Source organism: Ascaphus truei, chromosome 2 (genome assembly GCF_040206685.1).
Source record: "Ascaphus truei isolate aAscTru1 chromosome 2, aAscTru1.hap1, whole genome shotgun sequence".
Lineage (NCBI taxonomy): Eukaryota > Metazoa > Chordata > Amphibia > Anura > Ascaphidae > Ascaphus > Ascaphus truei.
In genome coordinates this window covers 440,257,580-440,283,234 of record NC_134484.1, presented here as the reverse complement: position 1 = coordinate 440,283,234, position 25,655 = coordinate 440,257,580, and the positions used below count along the sequence as shown (strand labels likewise).

Below are 25,655 nucleotides of genomic sequence, written 5' to 3'. Positions count from 1 at the left end.
GGGCTTCCTCTACAAGGGACTCATCCATCTACCATCCCCTAACAGAGGACGCTGGAAGAGACTTATGAGACGACTGCAGATCCATTACATGCTGAGATCCATCTGAGGGTGTCGCACAGTGTCATCTCCTGGTGTGGTAAACCTATGTACCAACTGCTTGATTATTTCCTACTTGATGTACGCAGAACTATTTATTTTAGCTATGACGTAAACATTTTTTTTTTTGTTGGTTTGGAATACATGTTGTGCATTGGATTATACACAATACAAGTCCAAAGTTATCTCTATATAGACAGGACATTAAAATTCATAGGAATGCTGCTAAATCTATATCCTCATTAAGACCATTTGGAGACATAGGGCCTCATGCAGTAAGCGTTGATAAGGGAAATATGGCCATGTTATAGCCAAAATTGGGTTTGAGATTCAGTAAGCGCCGATAAGTGCTTCATATCGCCAGGTTTCGGAGCCGATAATTTGGTTATGGCCAGTCGCCTGCCGATAAGCCTGTTTTCGACACTGATCGCCACTTTTTTAAATCGGCTGGATTCAACAAAAAAAAAACAGCTTATCGGGGCTGATCGGCACTACGAAATTGAGATGTTATGGCCGATTTCTCCCGCCAACTAAAGTTGGCAGTTTGGACGGGAGAACGATCGCTAAGGCTGCCGGAACGGCACTTAGAAAAAAAACATCTTCTGTACATCAATGGAAGTCAATGGAGCGGGGACGTATAACAGTATAGTACTGTTTACGTTTCATTGCTCACAATACAAGGGGGATTTGCATTACAGTGTGGGGGCATTCCCTGCATTGTGTCACAGCTGATGTGTCTTATTTGCATAACATTCGACTTTTACATGTTTTCAGCATTTGCGGGTCACATTACTCATCATGTGATGATGTGGCAAGGGAAAATACTATACTACACTCTTAAAGGAGAACCTCACATCATATCACACATTTTACTCAACTCAGCGACAATTATTTACATGATGTTACACATGTCACACATGTCACACATACACAGTATATTCATCTTCCTTTACATTACACAATGCTTGTAATGTGACACGCATCTTTAAACGTTCATGTACATCTGTCTTCTCATGTTTACATATACTTTTGGGTCCTCCCTATTTTCATGACGTCACTTATTGGACGCTCAATCACATTGCATGTTTACATTGTAACCGTTGCATTACAAGCACTTCAACCTAACTTATACACACATGTACAGTAATTCATCATTGGGACACCTTGTAAACTCATTCTATACCAACTATCCTCCTTACACAAATGCATGCATATGCACACGACTATTCATTGTTGCCAACATGTCACAATAACATGGATAATTACACATGTTACACAAAACTTTTCCCACGTCAATCTCAGCCTTTTTGTCTCATTACATGACTGACTCTTGCGTTCACAAGTGTTACATGCATTGCACATGCAACTATTTATTTGCAAGCAATCTTTGTACAAAGATTCACGTCACATCATTGCCAAATATCATCATTCCCTGCAGAATACACACAACAAATACTTAGAACAACAAGTGCACACAGCTTGCCACAGAAGTACTTTATTATGTTAATGTAACACCTTGCATTTTACTATGTCACCTGACATCATCACATACCTATTTAAAGGACGCACATTACCTGCTCATTCACAGCTACTCATTTCAAAATGTTGAGATTGTTTAGGAGACGGAGGAACATTCTTTTCTATGACATGCTTGATGATGAAGACAATCATATAGGGCAAGGGAGGGACACACCGAGGGACAGTGACAGGGACAGTGACGCGGATACGACAGGGACAGGGAGAGGGACAGGCCGAGGGACAGGTAGAGGGACAGGAGATCAGAGGAGAAGACAGAGGAGACAACTTGTGCCTCGTCCGCGTCTGTACAGGGAGAGAACCCTGTTAGATGGGATGAGTGAGGAGGAGATTGTAAGTCGCTATCGTTTGAGTTCAGCAGCAATCTTAGCTCTTTATGAGGAGATAAGGGGGGATTTAGATTTTTTCACAGCCAGAGGTCGTGCAGTCCCTGGGCTTGTTAAAATGCTGTGCTCATTACATTATCTTGCTTCCGCGTCATACCAGACAACTGTGGGCATAGTGGGCGGGGTCTCGCAATCTACATTCTCGCGGGCCTTGACCCAGTTTCTCTATGCACTCAATAGACGCGCTAGGAATTATATTCATTTTCCTACAGAGGCAACAGAGTGGCTGGAAGTCAGGACTGGCTTTTATAATATAGCAGGGATACCATCTGTGCTGGGTGCAATCGATTGCACACATGTTGCTTTGATTGCACCTAGTCAGAGTGAGCATGTGTACCGCAATCGGAAGCACTACCATTCACTCAATGTACAGGTGGTATGTGATGCCACGATGAGGATAATGCATGTGGTACCCAAGTTCCCTGGTTCCAGTCACGATTCCTCTATCCTGAGGAACTCTTCAGTCTTCCATGCGTTCGAAGAGGGACATTTTGAACCTGGTTGGCTGCTGGGTGAGTACATATTTACATGTTCTAACACAAAACACATGTTGATTTAGGAATGTTGGCATTGTACAATTTGATCACTAATGTCAGCTTATGTGTGCTCCATTCATTATAGGTGACTCAGGATACGGAATTAGGCCGTGGCTCTTGACTCCGGTGCTAAACCCTCAAACTGAAGCAGAGGACAGGTACAATGCAGCCCATATATCTACAAGATCTGTTATAGAGAGGACATTTGGCCTACTCAAGACCAGGTTTAGGTGTCTGGACAGAACTGGTGGGGCTCTTCTATACAAGCCTCAAAAAGTGTCTGATATTATCCTTGCCTGTTGCATTTTGCACAATGTTGCACTCAGGCACAATGTACAGTCAGACCTAGCTGAGGCTTTGGTAGACGAGCATCCCACCCATGTAGCTGCTGAAAATGAACAAACAGCCAGTGGTGGCCAGACACGACAGAATCTCATCAATTCATTTTTTTCTTGTAAGTACAAACTCATATGTTCCTAGTACTACTTTTATAGTTTAATTATGTTATATTAACAATAATGTTTCTTTATATAACCTTCTGTTAGGACACAGATGAATATGGGTTGCACACCTTTCTTTTCTCTGCTGTGTGCACAAAGGGATGTGGCACCGGTATGTTATTGTTGCACAGGTTATATAATCCCTCTTCAATTGTACTTTAGTTGTGTGTATGTGAATACAACTTGGGTAACAAAGCAATAATATTTTAGCATTGTGTTATTCCTTATGCTAAGACAAAACACATATTATGCCCATAATCATTCATGCTTCTAGTATGCTTACATACAATGTTATTGGTGCAGTGTAACATGTACATCCATATGATGTGTACACCAGGCTGATTTACATTTTGAATGTCATGAAATATACATGGTGTTGTACATTTAACACCAAATACACACTTTGCTGTGTTGTTTACGGTACTGAAGATGGCATGTCAATGTTTGCAATTTATATATTGTTCCTTTGCATTATAGGTATATCTCCAGTATGACTGATCATGGTATGTATATTTGCTGACATCTCTCATAAGATGTGGCTACCTCAATCTTCCTATAATTATTGGAACTAAAAACCCAACATATTGGTTTAAACACAAATGTTACATATATGTACTTTCTGTATCATGTATATGCATTTAGGTACTCTTGAGCTTTCATGTGCATTGTATTACAAAATGATTACTCACATTTCATCACATTTTATGTATGTTTCCTTATAATTTCCATTAATGTAATATAGAGGTGGTTGGAGAAAAGGGGATAACTGTACTTATTTGTTTACTTACGGGAGCACATTCATCACTAGCATAGACACACTTTTTAAGACAACTGTTTGTGTCTCTATCAATTGGTGTAGGATCCATGTATAACACCGACAAATGATAACACCAGCTTTATTATGGTAGCTTATATCATCATATTGACTATACTATGTATTTCTAAACGATTAATAAACACAGTAAACTATAGTTAGTTAGGTTAATGAAATATACACAGAAACGTACTTCATAACATGATGGTGATGTCATATTCAGAACATCATGCATTGGAGGGGACCATAACATCTGGCCAGTAACATTATTTGCTACAGTCCCAAACCATTTTATCTACATACCCATGTAACAAGAGATTTTAAAAATAAATGGCTACTTGGTTGTAAGTGTCCTTTACATTGGGAGAAGGAGTGGCTCACTGAGTAAAGACACACACTGGCACTGATAGTTTGAAGCAGGGGAGTCTGGTTCAATTCCCGGTGTGGGCTCCTTGTGACCTTGGCCAAGTCACTTTATCTCCCTGTGCCTCATGCGGCAAAAAAACATTTGTACGTTCCACGGGCCAGGGACCTCAGGCTGAAACATGTGTCTGTAAATCGCTGCGTACAACTAGCAGCCCTATACATGAACATGCTCATATTATTATTATTATTGTTACATAGTTTCGACAGTCATACGTTCCATTACATATTATAATACACAAATGTGTTAGCAGAGTGGGAATGGTTGTTATATATAAAACACACCATGTCATAAAATGTTAGTAGTCATTAAAGAACACTCAATAAAAATTCATGAGGCACTCTTTTGCAACATCATTATGTTAATTAAGTGCTTATGCAATATAGGCATAAGGGTATCACATTTTTAATTGTTTGTTAATTGTTAATAAGCGCTGCAAGCAATATAAAATTAGTTCCATATGTAGTATAGTAGTCGGTGGCTCCTCCTCACAATCATCTCATATAAAGGTAGACTCTTCTGAAATCATACATTGATCCGATTGTATCTTCCCCGACATCTCTGAAATACAGCAAACACATGATGGTCAAAGATGGCACCTTACTAGATATGCATCCGTGACAACGCGTTACGCAGCTCTATATGATTGTGTAGATACACACGTCAGTCACTTATATGTTAGAAGTAAAACTGTTCATCAGTATGTAATGTTTCTTTAAATTTGTAGCAGGCATAACTATGTATAAGAAGTGAACGTTGCCTGTATACTGAAAGATGTGCGCGCACATCTTTGTGTGCGCACGCACTTCACGCTTGGCTCCACTAACTGTTAGCGCATGCGCAAAACAAAGCGTACGTTGTGCGTTCAATACATGTTGAAAATACCAGTAAACATAACATCTTTATTTCAAATACAATGAAGACGAAACTACATTCGTTCTAAACGAGTACATCTGTATTCTTTTTAAACAGACGTGTTTGAACAGAAAGCACGGCCGATAACACAATGCGCAAATGCAATACGTGTGACGTCATGTTAAGCCAGCGTGAAACGCACGCTAACACTCCTCCCACTCAATTAACATTCGGCTAACGCCCAGGGTACGCCTACAAACACTGAGCCGCACGCATCACACACTGCAGTTACCGTTACTATAACAAAACATGACAGCCAATAGGCTTTGAGGCGCGCACGTCGCTTGGGGGCGGGACTTACATCACTAATCCTTTTTAAGGACGCCTTGGCCCATGACAAGGGTCCCACGTCATACGTGGTGGACCCGGTTTTCAATGTTGTAGATGTTGCATGATAACAAAACAGGTATGTGTTAGAGTAATGGTAAAATGTTGCTAATATGTTTAAAGGGATAGGAAAGTACGTATATTTATTCCGTCAGCAATGTGTACTACTCTTTCAGGTCCTACTATATTGTATTAGGAAACAATTTGTTTGTGATCGCTACATGTTATGCAGTCTGCAATGTTACGCTGTATCCACGCATTGAAAGTGAAAATGGTGGTTACAAAAAAAAAAAAAATTTAAACGCAGAGTCAACGCATAACGATTGTTATATTTACCATTCTTCTAGAATTAACTCTTCGCCTGGCTGCAACTGGTCGCTCCAGAAATGCAAGCCATTTTCATCCACGCTTAACCCAACCGCTGAATCCAGTATGGCACATATCTCCTCCAGGATGCGCTCATAGGAATCGCCACTGCTTTCTTCAAATAATTGGTCGGGAGGTAGGTTCATTTCTTCCGGTTCCCATTCCAATGCAATTTCAGCTGAAAGGCTTGGTACATAATCATAGTACTTTTGTTCTTGTACAATGTGGGTTTCAGGAATGGAGGCTGCAGATATTGCAGCACGTATCGATTCAAACGGATCAGTAGTAGCGGATACATTGCTATTGCCATTAGGAATAAATATGCCTTTCACGACAATATAAGTGCCGTCTTTCAGGATAAATTGTTTTTCCGGGGCAATCTTCCAGAAACCATAGGTGTGTTGTAGCTTATCCTGGTCACGTTCAAAAAAGTCATTACTTGATAAAGTGAATCTTATTGAGGAATTAAAATTCCGTGCATGCTTACGGTCTTGGTAATAAGGATATTTTGCTCGAATGAAATCATCGATTTGGCGTGTGCTTGCTTTCTGTCCGCGACTGTTCAAGATGGCTTCACAGATCATGTACTTATACCCTAAAAGGGGATTAATATTGTTAACGAATTCATCAGCCATGTCTGAGTAGCACAAAAGCTGTGTGCAGGTCTGTGTTATTTGCTCATCAAAATGAATGTGCTGAATGGCTAACAAACTCCTGTTTTTCCTTGTCAAGGTCAACAAAAGTAACTACTTTGACTCCTTATTTCAAACGCCAATTGGATTTGGTTGTCTAATTGGGTTAACAGTTGTGGTTCGTGATATGGGACTGTGGGAGAAACATTTCTCCTTCTTTTATCTCGTTTGTGAAAAACATCCCTAGACTGTGAATGCGTTCACATAGTGTTTTTTTGAAAACTAACAAAGACCAGTGTGTGAAAATATTTCTTAGCCAGGCATATCAGTAAAAACACACCTGCAAAAAGAAATGTTTTTTCCCCGCTTACATTTCTGTGTGTATGTGAAAGTCTGGTTAACTCCCTGTCTGCATGAGTTTAAATACGTGTGTATATATATATATATATATATATATATATATATATATATATATATATATATATATATATAAATATATCTCTTATAAAAATATATATATATTTATATATAATATTTTTTTTTTTTTATATTGCAGGAGTACACACAACATTGATGGCATTAAGTATACCTTGTATGAAACCTATTTAAATGGTGAGAAACATGATTGAATTAAGTAATAAACATTTGTTTAAGCACAATACTGTTAGAGTCTCATACTTAGGATATTTCTCAAACATTAGGCCTGTATTATTAAAATAGTGTTTTCACAAGGAAGCATGAAGTGTATTAGTTTATGTATACCAGTTTATATAGTACTATATATATATATATATATATATATATATATATATATATATATATATATATATATATATATATATATATATACACATATATACATATATACATATATATATACACATATATACATATATATATACACATATATACATATATATATACACATATACATATATATATACACACTCACACACTCACACTCACACTCACTCAGTGTGTGTGTGTGTGTGTGTGTGTGTATATATATTATTATACATTCTGAGATGTTATAGAAACGAACACACAACTGAATAAAGGACAAAATTACAATGGCCAAGCAAGGCAAAGGTAAGTAATAATTTACACATAATCCTGCTGTACACGTACAAGAAAGATGTTTGCACTTACTTAGGTGTTTTAATAATTGCATGTGACTAATATGCATATGCAATTCTTACATCAATTAACACACCCAAATGCAATGTTTTGCTGCAAAGTCAATGGCAGCTTCTCTAAACTTAGCAACTGGCTCCTGGTGGACCATTACTGAACAGACGATTACAACATAAATATTTATAACACAATTAATTATGAGTGTTAACATTTCCAAAACTTCACGTGTACAAGAACATAGTTGAAAGTTTGGAAACAACACAGTCTTCAGCATACATACAATAGTAATTAGATAATCTGAAGTCAACAAAACAAGGCCAAACACATATTTTCTGAATTATAACATTTATTTTTTTTGTTCCTTTTGCGAGCGAGTAACAGGCCTGCTTGTTGTCTCTTGAATTTTCCTTTTTCTTTTGCCACCAACTTTAGGCACAACAGAGCCACTTTGAGTGGCCTCTGGCACTTCACGGGCAGGGCTTGTGGCCAGTGACTGTTCACCTACGGGGCTTGTGGCCAGTGACTCACCTACAGGGCTTGTGGCCAGTGACTCACCTACAGGGCTTTTGGGCAGTGATTCACCTACAGGGCTTTTGGGCAGCGATTCACCTACAGGGCTTTTGGGCAGCGATTCACCTACAGGGCTTTTGGGCAGCGATTCACCTACAGGGCTTTTGGGCAGCGACTCACCTACAGGGCTTTTGGGCAGCGACTCACCTACAGGGCTTTTGGGTAGTGACTGTTCACGGACAGGGCTTGTGCCCAGTGACACATGTGAGCAAGTTGGTAGACACTGCACAAGTGATGGTTGGTCTGTTTCATGTGTGTCTTGTTTTGTTTTTGTCGCCTCCTTTGTAGGTGTCTGCTGCTGAATTTGTACAGATGGCAGCGGTAGGATGTCATCAGGAACCTGCACAGCAATGTCTGCTACTTGACCGGTAACATTTGGGCCTGGTGAATGAATATCAGATGAATGTGGTGAAAACTGACCTGCATGAACAGATCCTGGCTGGGAGGTGTTGAATTGTGGTACATTAGTCATTCTCCAGTAATTAGCTTGTGTTTGCTGAACAACTAATGCTTCGAATGAGGTGTTGATTTTTTGCAACTGTTTAGGCACTTCAATGAAGACTCTGTGGAGATGTGCCAATTGTGATACTGTTTCTTCCTGCAGTCCAATCATCCTTTCCAGCACTGTCATCATGTCTGAATGGCGACGATTTTCTGCGTCCACTATTTTTCCCTCTGAAGCTACAATTGCATCGTATGTGGAAGTTGATGGACGATTTGGCGGTACAACAGTTTCTATTGGCACCTCTTCATGGTCACATGATTGTATTTCAGTCTCTTCTGTGGCGTCATCCTCATCATACTCATCATCCTCATCACCATGATGTTCTAAAAAGAAATGTACACATTATTAAATGGCATGTTAATGTATGCTGTGTTACTATGTAATTGTACTGTGTCCTAAGTAACACCTAACATGTTAGCATACGTTTTATAACCTCATTAAAAACTACCTTGACTTACGAATAATGTTTGGACTCAGTATGAAATATGAATGAATGAAAAGTTGCTCTAAACTCAGAAGTCCTACATGATAATTAACATCACTAACACAATACATGTTGCCTTACACTTAATTTTCACTGACACTAAGTAATCCTATTTAAAGAAGATGTGCAAAACAAATAATGCACATGACAACATAACATATAGAAGAGCACATATTATATGGCCAGCAAATGATACACTCACCTTCTAGTAGTGTTGAGCTGGCTGACCCAGGTGAAGACACTTGTTCCATCTCAGGTGACACATGTCCTCCAGGGGCAACTATATATAACAATAACATAAGTTTTACATTTACATGTGTAAATATTGAACAAACACTTATTGTATGTTCTGTATTTATGATTAACTAACAACATCAGTTCCTTAACCGAAAATGTGTGTGAAAGTGAACATAAATAGTTGTAATAACACTGTACATGCCTGTGTACTTAGAATTTTTGAGTTCCCTAACATACAACATACTATGTTTCTGCAGTAATGCGTGAGGATAAATAGATTAAATGAGTACATAAAAATCATATGTTGTGTAGTGATATCAGTATCATAATGTACATAACTATCATGAGATGACCATTCACAATGGTTATCATGAAGGTGGTCATATTGCAAAAAGTGTTGTTTTTGGTAGAGGATATGTGTGGTACATTAATCGAAGATGTGGCACACCTGAATGTGGCTGTGACTCAACAAGACAACACATGCAGTGTGTGATAATGTGTCTTTCATAGTAGTTCAACTATAGATATGAGTGAACTAATGTGTGACGTACGCTTTGATAAGTAATGAGTTGTTGGGGCATTTAGTAGCTAGAGTTAAGCTTTCAAATGAGTGTGATTAACTTCAGTTGTGCTATTCAGGTTGTAAGAAAGGTATTCCCTTCCCCAAAAAGCCTAATCAGCCACACCTTTCAATGACTTGAAACAGGTGCAAATGGTGTGAACTAAGTTGACCGTGAAATGAGGCTGTAATTAGTGTGTGTGCTGAACCCCACCCCCTCTGTTGAAGTGTATGCTGTGATGAGATATTAATTGCAGCTGCTTTAACACAATGGTAGATGAGCTAAGTAGTCATCTGCAGTGTTTAAGTTATGAAAACAATGACATAACATATGATACGTGTGCCTCATTATGCTGTCTGTATATGACATAAAGCAAAAATGGACCTTTTCATAAGCAACTATAGATGTGTTAGTGCCAGTGATGTTTGTAGGCCGTTACATGCAATTTCTTTGATGCATGCTTAAAATAGGCAGTAATGTCATGTTTGTCGGAGTAAAATCAATAAAATACACAATAATATTCTACATATTTCTGTTCTGTACCTGTAGCTACTAATAATTTCTCATGAACATGTGTTACACATGTGTACTACCCTGTTGTTCCCCATCTTCGCCCACCATCAATTGCTTCCACTGCAGCTATGCATTTTGGGAATTCACATGTAAATGAGCACGCAATGGCACGTGCTATATTAGTTACTGCTTTTAGTAGGACTACTACATATATGTCTATTTTGAGATATATATATACAGAATCAGACATATACATATATAGATGCAGGTATGCTTATATTGTGAAGACAGTATAAAAAGCAGTGTAAATATGCAAAATAACTGTAAGCAACGACACGCCTAGTACAGTAATATTTATCACCTGCTGGAAATTGTGACGGATAAATTCCAATGTCACGGTCACCAGCCAAGCCTTCCACGACGACGGTAAGTAATTTTGGCCGAAGCAGCTCCTCCAATGGAGTCAATATGAGACGTTGTGGTGTGGGCCCACCTCCAGTGCCAGTAGCATGCACGCGTTGGTCTTGTATTTTCTTTTTCAATTTGGACCTAATATCATCAAATCTTTTCCGACAATGATACTTGTCCCTGACACTATTCCCACAGGCATTGACACCAATGACTATTGTGTCCCACATTTCTTTTTTGCTTGCTGCACTTGTCCGCCCTTGAAAAACATATAAAAGATATGAGGTAAATTAATAATAATATAAGCACCAGTTTCCTACACTGCTAGCTGTTCCAAGAGATAGCAAACATGCTGTTTTATGTGTAATATGTGCAGCACATGAGCATTCACTACTAAACCTATACATGTAAGCAAGGTTGCATTCATATTGTATGCAGTTCTGGCAAATTGACCGCCTGTGTTTATTTGTCCTTGTAAGGCATGATAAAAAGCTGTGTTTCCACACTAATGAACATAGAAAGATATTGTGTACCCATATTTGCATATGAACAAAACTCAGATGACCTAGGATCACATGTATTTGAATAATAAATGTAAAGTTACACTTACCTACTAAATGTCCATAGAGACTGTCATAGTGCTCCAGAATGCCAGTGACAAGAGCCCTATTTTCCTGGTCATTGAAGCGAGGATTACGTGGCTTCTCCACACGTTTTTTCCGAGCAGGTTTAGGGTCAGAGCTTGGCTGGTGCTGACTGGACTCTCCTTCTTCCAATGGAAGAGCCTCCAAAAGCTGGCCACCAGCAAGCACGCCACCACCAGACACCCCATCAGCAACTGCGCCACCAGCAGCACTCCCAGCACCAGCACTCCCACTCCTAGCACCAGCACTCACACTCCTAGCACCAGCACTCCCACTCCTAGCACCAGCACTCACACTCCTAGCACCAGCACTCACACTCCTAGCACCAGCACTCCCACTCCCAGCAACAGCACTCCCACTCCCAGCAACAGCACTCCCACTCCCAGCAACAGCACTCCCACTCCCAGCAACAGCACTCCCACTCCCAGCAACAGCACTCCCACTCCCAGCAACAGCACTCCCACTCCCAGCAACAGCACTCACACTCCCAGCAACAGCACTCCCACTCCCAGCAACAGCACTCCCACTCCCAGCAACACCACTCGGTGCACCAGCAACATCACTCCCCTGAACAGTACGTTCACTCCGACGCGTACTCCCACGAGTAGCACTCCCACTCCCACCAGCATCACTCTTCCCACGCTTTGCGGGCATACTTCCAGCACTCACAAAAAACAGACAAGAAATGTACAGGCAATCACACGACCCACTTCCACATATAAAACAAGACAAAGATGTAAACAAAACAACAAAGGACAAAGCTCACCCAATACACAACAAGTCTCTCAGTCAATATGCAAATCTTCAATCGTCCAGCTCTGTGCGTCTCTCTCTCTCTCTCACTCCCAACAACACAGAGAATGATTAGCAGTACACGTTGCCTTTAAATATGGCGCGCAATCAAAAACATGCTTGTTTCGCCTGATTCAGCAAGATTTGTGATTGTGCAACCTAACAGCACCCCGCCACGCACGCCGATACACCTGTGTGTGATCGGCTCATCATCGTGAGAGTGGGCGGATTTGTTTTCTGGTTGATTTTGAATGTATTCGGCACTTACTGCATACGGAGAGGGAAAAACGCCAATAACATGACTAATCGATAAGCTTGCCGATTTCACATAATCGTCGCTTACTGCATGAGGCCCATAGTTCCTAGCTGGTGTATCCAGTATGTCTCTTTTTGTCTAAGGGTCATAACTCTGTCTCCTCCATAGTCGCTATTTTTAATGTGTTCTATGCCTGTAATTTTTAACCTTTGAGGTTCTTTGTTGTGTTTTACGCTAAAATGCCTAGAAACACCACGGGTCTTTATTCCTTTCTGTATATTCCCACGGTGTTCAAGAAATCGTTGTTTTGGACTTCTTTTAGTCCTGCCTATATACTGTAGACCTAATGTGCATTCTAAAAGATAGACTACATAGGTAGTTTTACAGTTAATCATGCTTTTAATTGCATATGTAATTGACGAATTCCTTGCATTAAATGATGTGGCACCATTATTAATATGTTTACACGTGATACACCTGCCTCCCCACTGATAATTCCCTATCACTGGTTGAGCTACCTGATTCGTATCTAAGTTCATAGGGACTTTGGGGATTTTAGATGGCGCTAATTAATTTTTTAGTGTTCTGGCCCGTCTGTAAATCACCTTGGGTCGTTCCGTAATTATAGGTGCTAAAACAGGGTCACATTGTAGGTGTAAGTGATTAATCTGTTTTGAAGCTGCATTATAATTTGTAATAAATAACACATTATTTGGATCATTTGTAGTTTGAGTATTGGTTGTCTCATTTTTATTTTTTAAGGTATTAGCTCTAGTGGTAGCAAATGTTTTGTCATATGCTCTATCAATATTCCTCTCCTGGTGTCCTTTATTAAGTAATTAATTTTTTAATGCAATTGATTGACTGATAAAGTCCTCATCTCTATTACAGTTGCGCCTAATTCTTAAAAACTGGCTATATGCTATATTGGAAATCCATCTAGGATGGTGGTTACTTGCTGCATCTAAATATGTATTGGAATCTACCTCCTTATAATGTGTTTTAGTTATTATTTGGTTGGCTTTGTTACTTGAAATTGCTAAGTCTAAAAATATAATATTAGTGGGATTGTGTTCATGTGTGAATTTGAGATTAAAAGGGTTAAAATTAATATATTCTATACAACTTTTTAATTCTGTCTCACTACCCTTCCATATAGTTAAAATATCGTCTATAAATCTTTAAAAATATATAAGATTGGCACTATAGGGATTATTGTTCCATATGTAAAATTGCTCCCACTACTGCACCGACACACTTTATTCGAGCAAATACCCGGTATGTACCTGGCAGATACCTGGAATGCGCCGCTCCTCACCTCTGACAAGCCCCGTTGCGTTTGCCTTCCCAGCCTGGGTTCATGCCTGGCTGATGGGCGGCTGATCTGTTAAATGATAATGATTAGGATTTAATAGGCTGCAATGCTTCGCGTGTCTACCAGATGGCATAAATTCCTGAATTGTAATGCAGTATATATATATATACTGTGCAGTATTGCAGCCAGAGGGAATAAAATGCTTCAATCCCTGCCTGGAAAATAACTCAATGCACTCGGGCAGAAAACAGTCACAAACCTCAATACACCCGGGTATACCCGAATTCGTGGGACTAGCCGAGCTCGAATAAAGTGTGTCGCCAGTGTATACCATCATTACATTTGCAAAGCTTGGGGCAAAAGTTGTCCCCATTGCCGTCCCTTTTCTTTGTAAATAAAAGCTATCCTGAAATTTAAAAAAGTTATGTGTTAAAATAAATTTGATGCAATCTAAAATCAATTCTCCCTGTAATTGAGTTCGTAGGCATCTTTCTGTAGAAAATATTCAATGGCTAATAATCCGTCTTGATGTGAAATATTAGTATATAGTGATTCGACATCACAAGTTATCCATGTAAATTCCTTTTGCCAATTAATTTCATTTAAATTTCACATTCGAAGCAGAGATAGGTATCACCACACTTAGTAAAATTATTTACCCACCATAACTTAACTAAGTGTGGTGAAACCTATCCCTGCTTCATTTTGCAAAGCCTGTATAACCAACCCCACACTGAGGAGACCCATTAAGGTCGAAACGGCTGTCTGTGGGTGGGTTTACTGGCTTTGCATCTAAACCCAGGCTGTGCTCAAAGCTGTGAAATGCAGCAAGCTTAAGCTTATGGGGGACCATGTTATATGGTTTTGAAGCAAAAGGTGGCACTGTGTGCTCATTTGCACGTCATTTCCTAGAATCCATTGCTGCAGTGGAAGTGTTGTGTGCTGGGGGATAATGGTATAAGGCAGGGTTGCAGGCCTGTCTAAGACATGCAAATGAGCATACAGTAATATTTCAATTTGAGACATATATATATAGATATATATATTTATATGTGTGTGTGTGTGTGTGTATTGCACATATATGCACCTGCATGCATGATTAAATTGGTAAATGGCATGGATAAAAAAAATAAAAGATGATATGGAACGACTATAATTAATTATAGGAGGCATTGGAGGAGACTGTTCAAACTAATGTGGAAACATCCAGACTGGCAGGAAAAATCATATCTTACCTCAAGATCCAGAAAGTTTCTTGCTTGCATAGGCTATTGAAACAAGCCCCACCTAGGGGACCCAAAGGAGTAGTTTCTAAACCCATAATTTTAAGATCACTATTGTGATATTGGGTAGAGTGTCTAGAGACCCAATGCATAGAATTTTTATTCAAAACGTTCCTCCAATGTTCGAGAAAACATACTCTCAAGGGATGTGTAGTACTACATAATAAAGGCCCCAATTTCGGGTATAACAAATGTACAAAAAAAATAAAGTGTCGCAATTTATAAACCCTTTAAATGCCCATTTGTAGAGGAAAAAGTCTTGCATCCATGGTATAAATGTTTGCATGTGATGCAAGGAGCTCCTCCACATCTATAGTTCTCTGATGGTTTAACAGGTAGGAAAGTAGAAAAAAGTACAGAAGAGTAACAGGTTGTGCAGCCACACCCTTTTTCGGCAGGAGTTGGCATCCATACAGGAGTTCAAAGGGGGAATCCCTATGAATGCTTGTGGACTTCTTGGACAACAAATAGCAAATATGTGAGGCGTGTCCCATGACCCTTTTCAGAATCCACAAATGTACGTGGCATATTTTTAAGTGTGCAATTGATCATCTCTGCTAGGCCATCCGTCTGGGAGATAGAGGTTCGCACTGACTTTACTTTAAATTCTTTCAGGACATCCTGCATCAGTTTTGACATGGAATTGGTGTCTTGGTCCATTAGAATTGCCGGGGGTTGGCCCACCTGTTTGGCTGTGGCAGTTTGTAATGAAAATGCCTCTGTATACCTAGTGACACAATTTATACAATCTACCACCACCAGAATAAAGTTATATCCATTACATGAAGAGTTACAGGGTCCCAATATGTCTACCCTCACTATTTTAAACAGCTTGTCCAACAAGGGCAAAGGCCCCAATGGAATATGGTTTTACCCACTCTGGCTGGTGAGTTGGATCTCTGGAGAGAATGTACAAAATGTGGCAATATCTGAATGCATTCCAGGCTCATACAAAAGAGTAAGGATGCGCTCAGTTGTTTCATCTCAGCATAGGTGACCCACACACAAAACTGAATGTGCTAATGTCTGAACTGCATTTGTGAAAGTTTCTGGCACCAGCAACTTTTTTAGCACCTCGCCTATTCATGCTTATCAATTCCAAGCAGCATATCACTTGCCATTTAAAGTGGGGGAGTGTAAGAGATGTGTGCAGAGGTACACTAATGGAGACCAAATTTGGGTGACATTAAAACATGGCTTTATTGACCCTGTTCCTTTAAACTCTGTACAGCATACAAAATAAACAAACACCTACTCCACTTTGGAGACTAAATAGACAATACATGCCCTAGCTAGCTCTGACTGGCTGGATAGGCCAGTTTTACAGCTCTGATTAGCCAGGTGGAGACTGGTTAATTGACTGGCTGCAATTAACCAGCTCCCTGGTTACTCAGAGCTCTGAGGCAGCTTTATTTAAACAGGGATAAGTCCCTGTTACAAGGAGGAACTTGGTTTCTTTAGGGTTAACAAATGTATCATACATTTGAGCAATTTTGTCATAGGATATTGACCAGGTATCCTCCCTTGTTCCTGACGAAAAATCAGAAAATCTATTACACCCTTGTTCTTTGCAGTGCAATGCAAGGCCTGTTTTTTAGACTGTTTATCCTCTCTTGAGGTAAATTTCAGGAGAAAGGGGAATAATATCCCCTTGTCGCTACTCCTGAGCTGTCCCCCGAGTCTAACCCCAAATTATTTATAACATTGTTAAATCAGGCTGTTAAAGTAAGGCTCCCAGTTATAACTGGGTGTGGGACCAAAGCAGCCACTGCAACGTCTATTGTGGCTGTCTCTCCCTCCAATACCAAAGTTATTTTGGCTGTTGGGTAAGGACGTACATAACCATGTATATATTTTATGTTTACAATGCAATCATGCACTTATTCTTAATCAGGTTCCATAGAACAAGGGTTTGGTGCGAGAGAGTCCACCAATCCTATTCTAACTTATTGTTTATGCGAAAAAAAGTGACAGAGGTCACTGAAGTCCCCTATTAGTTGCACTCAAGGCAGAAACAAATTAAATAACTAAAATATATAAATATCCTCAGTATGGACTTAAAGTTCCAGATGGAATGAAATAAATGCTAAAGGATACAATCCACTGAAAGACTAATGTCTGAAAGAAAATAAACATAATCCATAAAAGGACCATATATGTCCACAGAGAATGTCTAATGGCCTAAAGTATAACAATGACATCCACTAATAAAATCCAAAAAATAAAAAAAACTTTAATGAACCATATTTAACGCCGAAAAGCAAGTGACATAAAAATAAAACAATATGTGATGTTAAAATTGCCCTGTAGGGGAGCGGGTGGGAGAGGGGTAGCAACCAATATGCTAGGGAATATCAATTCTAATTTATAGTATATATATCATAGTATCCCTAATGTTGCTACCAAAGCTATTAAGTTCTGTGGGTGGGTCAAGGTAAGCACTTAAACAATAAGGAGCCTAAGGGGGTAGGTGTGCAATGATCTAGTCATCAGGTAACAGATCTACATACATATATACATAGTAGTCAGCCCTGGGGGGTGTAAGTAGCTGCAATCCCCAGTCAAAAAGCTCCTGATGTGCCCAAAGAAGTAAGCAACATCAGTGACAGGCAAACAGAATTCATATGACCATGCTCCTTATGTTCCTATGTGCAACCAGACCAAAATAGCTCCCAACAGATACTGCTCAGCTCCACGAGGACTCCCGCTCTCAGATGCCCACGAGTGACGTCACACCCCGACGTGCGTTTCGTGTGATGCTTCACACTTCATCAAGGGGGGAGGAGCTAATACTATGAATGCCTCTATCACAGTTATACCTATGGCCAGAAGGGGGGCTGGGCTAGAGTGCCCAATCGATGTGCACGCTGCTATGGGCTAATCTACCAGCCAGCATGTGCATCAAGAAAAACGGAGAAAAACCTTCAGTTCCCGAACCAAAATTTGGTAGGAAATTGAAAGTCTGGAAAATTACCTCAAATCAGATTTGGTTCCTAGGGGTTTACGAGTTTATCTCCCTCCTTCCCACCAGATTAGTGATGAGGAATTTATTAATGCCTGGGAAAGTATCTTACTTACATGTTCCTGTAACTTGATACATTTATTGATTAAACACGAGACAAAAAAACTTGAAACTGTCCAATTAGAAATAGACACCCTTTTGAAGGATGTAGATACTTGGCAGATACAACCAGACTTTGTAGCATTAGAAAAAAGACTTAAAATGAACATGGATAAACTAACTACAGATATTACAGAGAGAAAGCAACGTAAGTTCATCAGAGACTTCATTGACTTTGGAGACAAAAAATATTCAGATATAAATTTGGTCGGTTTAAGGGCAAAAACTACAATAAGAACGGTGAATCCTCCACAGAGTGGGAAGGTACAATTAGTGACATAGATCACGATATAGAACAAAGTGCCAAGGAAAACACACCTATAGAGTGTGTGCCCCCACCGTCCACCCCCACCCCCTCTCTTTCCACCATGTCTTTGTTAGAACGCATGGGCCTCAATTGCGATATCCCAGGCCCAGAAAGACGAGAAGGGGTTCGGGTAGATCAGCTAAGGGCCAGAAACAAATGGGGGTTTGTCGACAAAACGTCAAAGAAACAACCCAAGAAAGCACAGGGATCTCGTCACAAATAATTAATTTATCAAAGAAATTGCTGAACCCCGACCATATATCAGTATTGTCAAAGGGACTTACATTTTGTCCTATGAATAGACTGGACAAATTTAAATGTGTTAAAGATTTGCATTTATTTTCACGAAAATTATGTCTACACAAATTTTTCAAACGTCGCCAACGTATGGCAAATCCAGACACATCACAAGAAAGTCTGAGCGATCATGAACTTACCTTTTTCAAGTCCATGGAAGATTTGTTACAGGAGAATGAAAGACCCCCAGGACAGGACCCCTTTACCAACCTAAGAGGTAAAACCACATTTACACCCCCCATGGAATCATGTACAAATGTAGACGTGTTTACACAAGTGGTCTCTGATGACATCATGGCAATGACACCAGGATCACAGAAACATAACCTTAGTTATAGGGAAGCCATGGCTCTAAATGATTTAGAAAATGAAGACAGTATTGACATTAAGTCCTCCGATAAGGGGGGCAATGTGGTAGTACTGCAAAAAGAGGCATATGTCAAAGAGGGATTACGTCTCCTATCAGACACCAAATGTTATACAATTCATCCAAATGACCTGACAAAAGAGTTCCAAGATGAACTTGTACAGATCTTGAAAGATGGACTTGAAAATAAGGTGATATCTAGAAATGAACATAATTTCATGTTCATCAAGCATCCAACTCTAGCTACATTTTACTACCTACCCAAGTTTCATAAAAACAAAGACCCACCACCTGGAAGACCTATAGTGTCTGGGATTAACTATATAACATCCAACGCAAGTGTCTATTTAGACCGTTTTCTCAGAACATTTGTGGGCTCCCTTCCCTCTTACTGGAGGGACACTAAAGACGTTCTCTCAAGATTAGAGGGTGTATTTGTGGAACAACATACGTTCCTAGTTACCATCGACGTCGAAGGGTTATACACAAGCATCTTGCACCAGGTGGGCCTTCATGCGGTCTTACACTTTTTACGGGCTTGGGACACTCATTCTCATACCCATAATGCCTTCGTGATCCAACTCTTGTACATTGTCTTTCTTATTCACTCATTGTACAATGTCTTTAGTACTCACCAAGAATTTTTTTACCTTTAACAACAAAATTTACCATCAGGTACAGGGCACGGCCATGGGAACCACCTGCGCTCCCACCTATGCCAATTTATATCTGGGCTGGTGGGAGGAAGCAGTGGTGTTCATGGAAGATAATGAGGCATTTACAGATAAGATCCTCCTTTGGGCGAGATATATAGATGACGTCTTGCTATTATGGAATGGGACAGAAAACCAGCTAAAAGATTTAATTGATAGGCTCAAGACTAATGATATCAATTTGAAACTCACGTACCACTGTAATAACCAGAAAGCTGATTTTCTTGACTTAACAAAAACAAAAAGGGATGATGGGCGATTGGAAAGTACTATCTTTCGAAAACAAACCTCTACGAATAGCCTACTAATGGCTACCAGCCATCATCCGTTACATATGATCAACAATATAGACACAGGCCAATTTTTACGCCTACGATGAAATTGTTCCAGCATTCGTGAGTTTAAGTCACAATCAGCAGATATGACGAACCGTTTTCTGACACAAGGACACAGTAAAGGTACAGTGAAACAAGCCTATCAAAATGCCCTCCATACACGCAGACCTCATCTTCTCACTCAAAAACAAGAGACTGATATCCCTGTAGAGAAGACCATTAGATTCATTAGCACCTTTAATGAACAATGGGGATTCATACGCCAGAGCCTTCAAAAACATTGACACATTCTAACCCAAGATAGTGATCTAAGGTCTTGAAGTCCTCACCTAATATGGTGAGTAGACGACCTCGTAATCTGACGGATCGTCTGGTTCAAAGTCATTTTACGGAAAATACTAAGCAAACATGGTTGGGCCCTAAACCAAAAGGGTGTTACACCTGCAGCCGATGTAAGGCGTGTGCATCAATGAGTTACCAAAGAATTTCTGGATATGAGTGGGACATCCCCTTTTGAGATAAAAACATTTGTTAACTGCCTGACAACGGGTGTAATTTACCAAATTACATGTACGTGTAAGAAACAATATATTGGTAAAACCCATAGACCCCTGAAAGTTAAGGTTCTTGATCATCTGGGTTCAATACGCAACCATCGCGACACACCTGTTGCCAGGCATGTAAACAATGAACATGGGGGTAACACACATGTCCTTAGCTTTATAGGCATAGAACATGTCCCGTGGGGCCCGAGACGGGGTGACTGGGACCGCAAGTTATTACAGAGAGAATGCAGGTGGATTCAAACCTTAGGAACACCTGCACCTAATGGCTTGAATGAAGGTTTCATCTACACTTCGTTTATTTAAACTCACCATAGTGTTCCATTGGACTGCTTTGTGATATGGGTTCTTAGGTCTATTAGTGGGATCCAGGGATATAGCTTAATTTTAGAGACCCGTTTTGTCCTTCGGGTGAGTCGCCTAGGTTAGCACATTCCTACACCACAAGGGATCCATGGGAATATAGCATTAAATTAGAAGACCCGTTTTGTCCTACGGGGCGGGCCATATAGTGCAGTACAGTCCTACACTGAACTTTATGACATTAGTGGATATCACGTTTTGCAGCCCACGGTTCACTATCTAATATCCATATGCTCTATGGTGAGTGCTAGGTGTGATTACACGTATTTATTCCCCTCTGTGTATACTTGCATACACACGATATATATATATATATATATATATATATATATATATATATATATATATATGTGTATGCCTTTAATTATGGACGCTAGGGACATGGTGCTTTCTGTGGATATATACATGTATCTGAATGTTGAAGCCTTTTGCTGTGTTGAGTGTGTACACGGACATGGCAATACACACATTTTTATCCACCTCTTAATATTTATTTAATTATTGGTCTCCGTTTTTCTTGATGCACACGCTGGCTGGTAGATTAGCCCACAGCAGCAGCGTGCACATCGATTGGGCACTCTAGCCCAGCCCCCCTTCTGGCCATAGGTATAACTGTGATAGAGGCATTCATAGTATTAGCTCCTCCCCCCTTGATGAAGTGTGAAGCATCACACGAAACGCACGTCGGGGTGTGACGTCACTCGTGGGCATCTGAGAGCGGGAGTCCTCGTGGAGCTGAGCAGTATCTGTTGGGAGCTATTTTGGTCTGGTTGCACATAGGAACATAAGGAGCACGGTCATATGAATTCTGTTTGCCTGTCACTGATGTTGCTTACTTCTTTGGGCACATCAGGAGCTTTTTGACTGGGGATTGCAGCTACTTACACCCCCCAGGGCTGACTACTATGTATATATGTATGTAGATATGTTACCTGATGACTAGATCATTGCACACCTACCCCCTTAGGCTCCTTATTGTTTAAGTGCTTACCTTGACCCACCCACAGAACTTAATAGCTTTGGTAGCAACATTAGGGATACTATGATATATATACTATAAATTAGAATTGATATTGTATTCCCTAGCATATTGGTTGCTACCCCACTCCCACCCGCTCCCCTACAGGGCAATTTTAACATCACATATTGTTTTATTTTTATGTCACTTGCTTTTCGGCGTTAAATATGGTTCATTAAAGTTTTTTTTATTTTTTGGATTTTATTAGTGGATGTCATTGTTATACTTTAGGCCATTAGACATTCTCTGTGGACATATATGGTCCTTTTATGGATTATGTTTATTTTCTTTCAGACATTAGTCTTTCAGTGGATTGTATCCTTTAGCATTTATTTCATTCCATCTGGAACTTTAAGTCCATACTGAGGATATTTATATATTTTAGTTATTTAATTTGTTTCTGCCTTGAGTGCAACTAATAGGGGACTTCAGTGACCTCTGTCACTTTTTTTTGTTATATCATTGTCTTTTCCACGTGCACCAGGTTTTCTTTACACTATATGATATTATGGTTTGAACGACGTCCCATTCTCTTGTCTTTCACATTATTGTTTATGCGAACAGGGACACGATTTGTTTTCTCATTAGCTGAGGCTGTGACATAGGCACATGCACAAGACTTTTGAGGACAATCAGCGTCCCTGTGGCCCGGTTTCCCGCAGCTCTCACTTAAAGGGAGGTCACCAGTGCTTTGGACAATGGTAATTTTGGGGCCAATCTGGGGAGGTTGGAGAATAACAATTTAGGCTTTGGAAAAGTTTTCTCTCCTTCCCTTTTCTTTAACTGATGAGGTCCCTGGAGGGGTACGTTAGGTAGTATAGCCCCATCCCCATTTGGTCCTTTTCTGGGCTTTTTTTCCCTGGCTTTCCAAGCATGGGTATTGTCCCGGTGTGTACCAGAGAGAAAGCAGTTCTCAGTCTGGCAAATAACCTCTGCCTCGATGTAGGACAGCAGGAGGTTACAGTAAGCGAGACGGGAAAGAATGAGGGCCCGAGTCAGAGTTTTAGCAGTCGAGAAACAGAGGAAAGGTGAGAATTATTACACAATGGCATTTTATCAATTAGCGAACCTCTGCCTCGATGTAGTAATCAACCAACTGGACTGCTAAGGTATGTATGTATGTCTGTATGTCTTTATTTATATAGCGCCATTAAATGTACATAGCGCATTACAGTAGTAGTACATGTGACAATCATATAAATAACAAATAATACAAATAACAGATCATGGGACTAAGTGCATCAGACATAAAAGTGACTTTTAGGAAGAGTAGTCCCTGCTCCGAAGAACTTACAATCTAATTGGTAGGTAGGAAGAACATACAGAGACAGTAGGAGGGCATTCTGGTAAGTGCATCTGCAGGGGGCTAAGATTTATGTATCAGGTGTATATTATTAGCCAAGGTGCTACTCATATGCTTCTTTAAGCAATTGTGTCTTAAGGTGGGGCTTAAAGGTGGATAGAGAGGATGCTAGTCGGGTATTGAGGGGAAGGGCATTCCAGAGGTGTGGGGCAGTCAGTGAGAAAGGTTTAAGGTGAGAGAGGGCTTTAGATACAAAGGTGGTAGACAGAAGACATCCTTGAGCAGAACGCAAGAGTCAGGATGGTGCATAGCGAGAAATTAGGGCTGAGATGTAGGGAGGGGCAGAAGAGTTTAAAGCTTTAAAAGTGAGGAGAATTGAGTGCGAGATGCAGGATTTGATCGGAAGCCAGGAGAGTGATTTCAGCAGGGGAGACAATGAGACAGATTTAGGAGAGATTAGAGTGATTCTGGCAGCAGCGTTAAGGATAGATTGTAGGGGATTGTAGGTGAGAGGCAGGAAGGCCGGACAGCAGGAGGTTACAGTAAGCGAGACGGGAAAGAATGAGGGCCTGAGTCAGAGTTTTAGCAGTCGAGAAAAAGAGGAAAGGGCGTTTCTTTGTAATATTGCGGAGGAAAGGTGAGAGTTCTTACACAATGGCATTTATTTACAATGGCATTAGCGAACCTGGCTGGGAGAGTTCCTGTACATATTGTTCAAAAATGACTTGTTCCATCATTTCATCCTTAGTCTTTTCATATAGTCTCAGAGACTTTTTGCAGAGATTAGTATATAGGCTATTGACTCCATTTTGTGCTCCTCTATCTCTTCTCTTCCGCTATAGACTGACAACCTGTTCATGAAGTATAACTCTGCCTATCCTCCTCTCTTGATCTACATGCACCTCTTTTTCTCTGCTGTTTTTGCCCTTCTAACTCCAACACCTTGGCTACACTGCCACACACGCATGCTGCATTCCTGCACTCGCCCCTCTGAAAGCCTCTGGAGTAAATCTCATACTCTCCCTGACTGCCTTCACTACAAATGTATCCTAAACCTACTTTTCGTCACTAATCATCACTCACAGGTCTAACCCACGAAGACTCTTCTGTCTTTGAGTCTCTACTCAGATCACCATATGTTACCAGTTTTCCTTCCTCCATTTTACCTTAGGACTTTGCTGACTATTTCAAGACAAAAGGTGATATTTCTCTTTTCACACTCTCTCTAGGTGACCTATCAAATATCACATCTATGCTGATGACACACAACTTTACCTTTCAACCCGACCTTATACCTGTTGTACAGACCAATGTCTCTCTACTAAATCCTGGACGGCCCTCTGCCGACTCAAACTTAACATGTCAAAGACGGAGCTCCTAATACTTCCTCAGCTAGACCTGGCCTTCCCGCCCCCTTCTCCATTACGGTTGGCAAAACTATCATACACCCAGTATCACAAGCACACTGCCTAGGTATCACATTTGACTCCTCCCTCACATTCTCTTCATTAACAATTTAGCTAACACCTGTAGATTTTTCCTCCATAACATTGCAAAGATACGCCCTTTCATATGTCACTCTACTGCTAAAACTCGAACACAGGCCCTCATTCTCTCCCATCTCGACTATTGCAACCTTCTACTGTCCGGCTTTCCTGCCTCTCACCTGTCTCCACTACAATATATCCTAAATATGCTGATGTTAGAATCACTTTACGCTCTGCTAAATCTGTCTCAGCGTCTCTCCTGTTGAAATCCCTCTCCTGGCTTTTGATTACATCCCGTATTACTTTCAAAATTCTTCTCTCTTTTAAGGCTATACACTCCTTACATCTCAGCCCCAATGTATCACTATACACTGGCGACACACTTTATTCGAGCTCGGCTAGTCCCACGAATTCGGGTATACCCGGGTGTATTGAGGTTTGTGACTGTTTTCTGCCCGAGTGCATTGAGGTATTTTCCAGGCAGGGATTGAAGCATTTTATTCCCGCTGGCTGCAATACTGCACAGTATATATATATATATATACTGC

General features: G+C 40.3%; 1 protein-coding gene across 1 annotated transcript; it reads right to left on the bottom strand.

The window, feature by feature from the left end:
• Positions 1-8,012: 8,012 nt before the first annotated feature.
• On the bottom strand, positions 8,013-11,311 carry LOC142488281 (uncharacterized). The gene is made up of 3 exons (XM_075588653.1): positions 10,897-11,311; positions 9,428-9,505; positions 8,013-9,064 (listed from the first exon to the last, which is right to left on the bottom strand). Exons 1-3 carry the CDS (start codon positions 11,171-11,173, stop codon positions 8,013-8,015), a joined length of 1,407 nt encoding a protein of 468 aa, XP_075444768.1. The 5' UTR covers positions 11,174-11,311.
• Positions 11,312-25,655: the final 14,344 nt, after the last annotated feature.

What these genes read in the sequence shown, in the direction of transcription:
- LOC142488281 (XM_075588653.1), bottom strand. Translation starts at nt 11,173, where the DNA reads ATGTGGGACACAATAGTCATTGGTGTCAATGCCTGTGGGAATAGTGTC. An exon ending in TCCGTCACAATTTCCAGCAG is followed by an intron (nt 9,506 to 10,896) that starts GTGATAAATATT and finishes TGTTATATATAG; the next exon opens with TTGCCCCTGGAGGACATGTG. An exon ending in CAGCTCAACACTACTAGAAG is followed by an intron (nt 9,065 to 9,427) that starts GTGAGTGTATCA and finishes ATTTCTTTTTAG; the next exon opens with AACATCATGGTGATGAGGAT.